This window comes from Protobothrops mucrosquamatus, unplaced genomic scaffold (assembly GCF_001527695.2).
Source record: "Protobothrops mucrosquamatus isolate PMUCROS unplaced genomic scaffold, P.Mucros_1.0 scaffold555, whole genome shotgun sequence".
In the NCBI taxonomy this organism is placed as follows: Eukaryota; Metazoa; Chordata; class Lepidosauria; order Squamata; family Viperidae; genus Protobothrops; species Protobothrops mucrosquamatus.
In genome coordinates, this window is record NW_015386858.1 from 1,125,919 (window position 1) to 1,130,379 (window position 4,461).

Genomic DNA, 4,461 nt, shown 5'->3' on the forward strand with positions numbered 1-4,461 from the left:
TCCCACAAGTTTTGTGTTGATGTCTCTTCCTTTTTATTTACCTGAAAAAATAATGTCAACTCCTTTTCTAACATCTGTATGTATTTCTTATCTTTACACAGTCTTTGATTCATTGTCCATCTTTTCCTCTGTTTTTGGCCTTTCCATTTTATTATTATTGGGTTGTGATCCGCCCAATCATTAGGCCCTATTTCAATTTTCTCTATCCCAGTTAATACTTCTGTTGTTGCCCAGGCCATATCAATCCTAGACCAAGATTGATGTGGATATGAATAGAATGTATATTGTTTATCTAACCTGTGTGTCTCTCTCCATATATCCTGAAGGTTGAGTTCTGTTACCATGTCAAAGAACGATTTTGCTAATATATTTTTCTTCTTTTTGTTCTTTTTACTACTCTTGTAATCTTTCTTAACATCAACTATTGCACTTGGAGAATAATTGAGGCAAAAGCAGAAGAAAAGAATAAGTATCTACCGGTTGCTAAAGCCCTTTTACAGGAAACAGAATCATCCAACAATGAATTCATAAAGACTTCTTTGCTGGACATTTGTTCTATTTCACATACTTTCATCATGAATAAAACTAGCAGACTGCCAGATCTACCTCATCATTTTCTGTGGGTGCTACATATAGTCCAAAATCATCTATATCTTGGGCTGTGGGATGAGGTAACAATTTATTTATTTATTAAATTTATATGATGCCCATCTTGCAACCCAAAGCAATTCAACATGGCTTACAGTGTATCACTTAGTTGCTTTAGGTATTCCTGGACTTATGATCACAATTGAACCCAAAATTTCTTTTGCTAAGTGAGACAGTTGGGTTTTGCCCCATTTTATGACTTTTCCTGCCACTTCTTGAGTGAATCATTGCAGTTGTTAAGTTAGCAACCCAGTGGTTAAGTGAATCTGGTTTCCCTATTGATTTTGCTGGTCAGAAGGATGCAAAAGGTGATCGTGGCACCCTCTGGAGCACTGCAACTTTCATAAATACATGCCAGTATTTATGGCGTGTATTTTGATCACATGAGCATAGGGGATGCTGCAACAGCCATGAGTGTGAAAAATGGTTATAAGTCACTTTTTTCAGTGCTGTGGTATCTTTGAAGGTCACTAAACAAATGGTTGTCAGTTGAGAACTACCTGTTGTACGTCTTCACTTTCTCTAAAATGTGATAAATCAGCCTTATCCTGTAATCCCATTACACAAATAAAATAATAATTGTTTCCACATACCAGGTACTACTGAATCAAAGATGGAAAGTAGCAGGATTTTGATGGTGAAGGGCTGCTTATGCATGTTTTTGAACATAGGGATGAAGGAGTATTTCATAAGGAAATTCACAAAATATATACTCGACAGGAACTGTGGGACACAGAGAAAAAATACTACCTTAGTGATCCACTGGCATCTCAGTGTTCTGGAAAGGCATACTGGTTGCCATGGCTACGACTAAGAACAACCTTCTTCTCATCTATGGTTTCAGAAGCTGGATTTGGCTGCCATTTTAATCTCCTACAATGCCCAAATGCTGTCCTCCCTTTTCTTTAGTTTTAGTCAACCTGTCATAGATTTCTGCACCACTCACTTGCTGAGTGGCTCTAAGTTCCATTAACTCTACTCTCTTTCAAACCCTTTTTCCTTTTGTTTTCTTTTGGGAGATGTTTGAAAATATGTACATTGTGTCTAAAGTTTTAAATTGTACATCTCTAAGGGGCAGTGAACTTTTTTGCATCAAACATCTCTAAGGGGCAGTGAACTTTTTTGCATCAAACATGACTCAGGACAAATGTTATAATTCACTCAAGGCTAGAGAACTCTGGGAAATTTAAATGGTGGCCTTTAATGACTCAGGGTTTCTTAAAGTGTTATTGCTATTTACTACCTTGGCCACCTAAGATACCTTAGGGTTCCCAGTTTAGCTCAGTCTTGTGGGAAAATCCAATAGTCTCCAAGCACTTTTCTAATCCATAAAGAGGCCAGATAAAACCAACCAGCCAATGGAAACTTAATGTGTTTTACTCACCTCAACCAATTTTTGGATGACGTAACTCCAGCGGATGTATGGATCTCTATAAGGAAAGGAGTAGGGATTGGGTTGAGATGTGATAAGGGTGCAGTTCCCTTTTCTTGGGAAATACAATGGTTACACCATTGCTCTAGGGGCATGGGCTGTAGACACTGAAGCTTGTTTTGCCCACTCTTTTTCTGATACAGCTGAGAAACCAAGCAGCCCAAAAATACAAGGATGATATGCTAGGAATTACCTTGGATAGCTCTTTCTGTAGATCAAAGTAGGACAGAAAAGAAAATACAAGTACGTTGATAATTCAGGAGGGCTTATCTTCCCTGAAGTGGAAGAAAGAAGCAAAGGAACTATTGAAAGTACACAGGGACAAGTACCGAGACAGCAGTTTGTGTTGTACACTGAAGAAATAGTTGCCCTGGAGCACACATGATGCTCAAGTGGAGACATCTTATCTCTGCATACCGTTTCAGCAGGAGGAATGCAGAGCTTTATGTGTACGTGATGATAGCAGTAGCAGTAGCACTTAGACTTATATACTGCTTCACAATGTTTTGCAGCCTCTCTAAGCAGTTTACAGAGTCAGCATATTGCCCCCCCAACAATCTGGGTTTTCATTTTGCTGACCTTGGAATGATGGAAGGTCAACCTTGAGCCAGTGACAATCGAACTTCTAGCAGTTGGCAGAATTATCCTGCAATATGGCATTCTAACCACGGCCCTTCTTATCAAGATACTTATCTACAAAAAGTAGCCTCAAAACCCACTATAGTTAAGGTATGATACAGGATGCAGAATTCTGCTTTGTATCCTAATAAGAAAAATAAATAAATAGATAAATAAATAAATCTCCCATGTTTTGCACCTCTTCGTGGAAAATGAAGTCTGGCAAGTAGGAGAAACTGTGATTTGGTGAGGGATGTGGGGAAGTGTACTTGATCCAAGCAAGAGGTTTCCTTTGCTTTGCATCCATATAACTATTCTTAGCATTTTGATATACCTAAAATCTACTTACAACATCTAACATGACCCAATCACTGACAGGAAAATGGAAAATGTAATCCAATAGTTCCTCAGCAGTCATAAGTTGAGAAAGTCTGTGATTAGTAAGTGGAGGCCAATGGTTGGATGACTAGCTTATGCTACAACTAAAATGCTGCCATTGGTGGAAAATCAGTTTGGGGACTCTGGGGACAACTTACAGCCATCATAATCATCACTAAGGGCCTCCAAGTCAAACTCACCAACGTGGTCCCTGGCATGGAGAAGAGGGGGCATCGATTCTCGCAGAAATGAGTGGCTTTTCATCAGGAACCGCATCTATGCCAGAGGGGGAAATGAGCAATGAAACAGTGTGAAGTTACATCATGTAGATATTCTTGCAGGGGACTTTAGTGTTCTGCTATGCCATCTACCTGTCCTTCGGTATTATCCTTGTGGATTATTCAAGGAATGGAATTGCACCCATCAGCTCAGCTGGATGGGGTGATCCACGAGGTCTCTAATGCTCCCATGGTGGATCCCATGGTGCTCCAGGCTCTGTCTGTTTAGACTTTTCAGACAGAAATGGCACTTGGATATCTGTCAGCTATACTGCCTGCTGATTTTTCAGCTCATTGTCTTGCTTGGATGAAATCTGCTAGTCTTCCAATTTGCAACAAGAACATATGAGGGCAATTCGGAAATAAACCTCCATTTGGTTATCCATGACAGACACGTGCAGATACAGAACTTTTATTATACAGATTAGAAAAATACAACATTACATTACTTTTTGACATAATCGTCATTCAAATTGAGGCCCTTATCGTAACATCTTACAAGGATTGAAATTCCTTCTGCAAAAAAATCTCCCGCCTGGGAATGAAGCCACCGTGTAACAGCATCGTGAACCCATTTGGTGTGTTTTGTGCTCCTCAGAAAGGAGTTTTGGTACCCAACAAGAACAGAACTTGCGATATCCCAAATTGTCCTTCACTACCTCATACAAAACAGTCTGAGAAATTTGGGGAAAGGGTAAAGAAATGTCATGAACCAATGTACTCCATGGACCTTTTTGTCAATTTTCTGCATGAGTTCATTGCTGACTACAGATGGGTGGCCACTTCTTGCCTCATCGTGGACGTCAGTTCGTCCATCTTTAAACATGTGACACCATTGACGTACGACGCCCTCACTCATCACATTTGCTCCATAAACATTACACAGTTCATGATGAATCGCAGCTGCTGGCAGTTTTTTCACACACAGGAATCGTATTACTGCACACACTTCACCTTTGGAGGGATTTTCTATAGCAGGGTTCATTTTCAACTGATGCAGTGGACGAGTCAACTACAACACTACCTTCTCCTTCCATTCCTCACTGCCTACTGAAGTACTGTGCATGGCTCCATTGGACGGGCATCGCTATCCCCACCTATTTCTCA

At 40.0% G+C, this 4,461-nt stretch overlaps 1 protein-coding gene across 1 annotated transcript in view; it reads right to left on the minus strand.

The window, feature by feature from the left end:
* LOC114922654 (sterol O-acyltransferase 2-like) overlaps positions 1 to 4,461 on the minus strand; it is a 22,095-nt gene that overhangs the window by 12,971 nt on the left and 4,663 nt on the right. The window contains exons 4-7 of the mRNA XM_029284383.1: positions 3,281 to 3,352; positions 2,274 to 2,350; positions 2,033 to 2,078; positions 1,242 to 1,371 (exon numbers count right to left, since the gene is read on the minus strand). Of these exons, the coding sequence (XP_029140216.1) occupies positions 1,242 to 1,371; positions 2,033 to 2,078; positions 2,274 to 2,350; positions 3,281 to 3,352 (325 nt within the window). The remainder of the gene's footprint in view (positions 1 to 1,241; positions 1,372 to 2,032; positions 2,079 to 2,273; positions 2,351 to 3,280; positions 3,353 to 4,461) is intronic.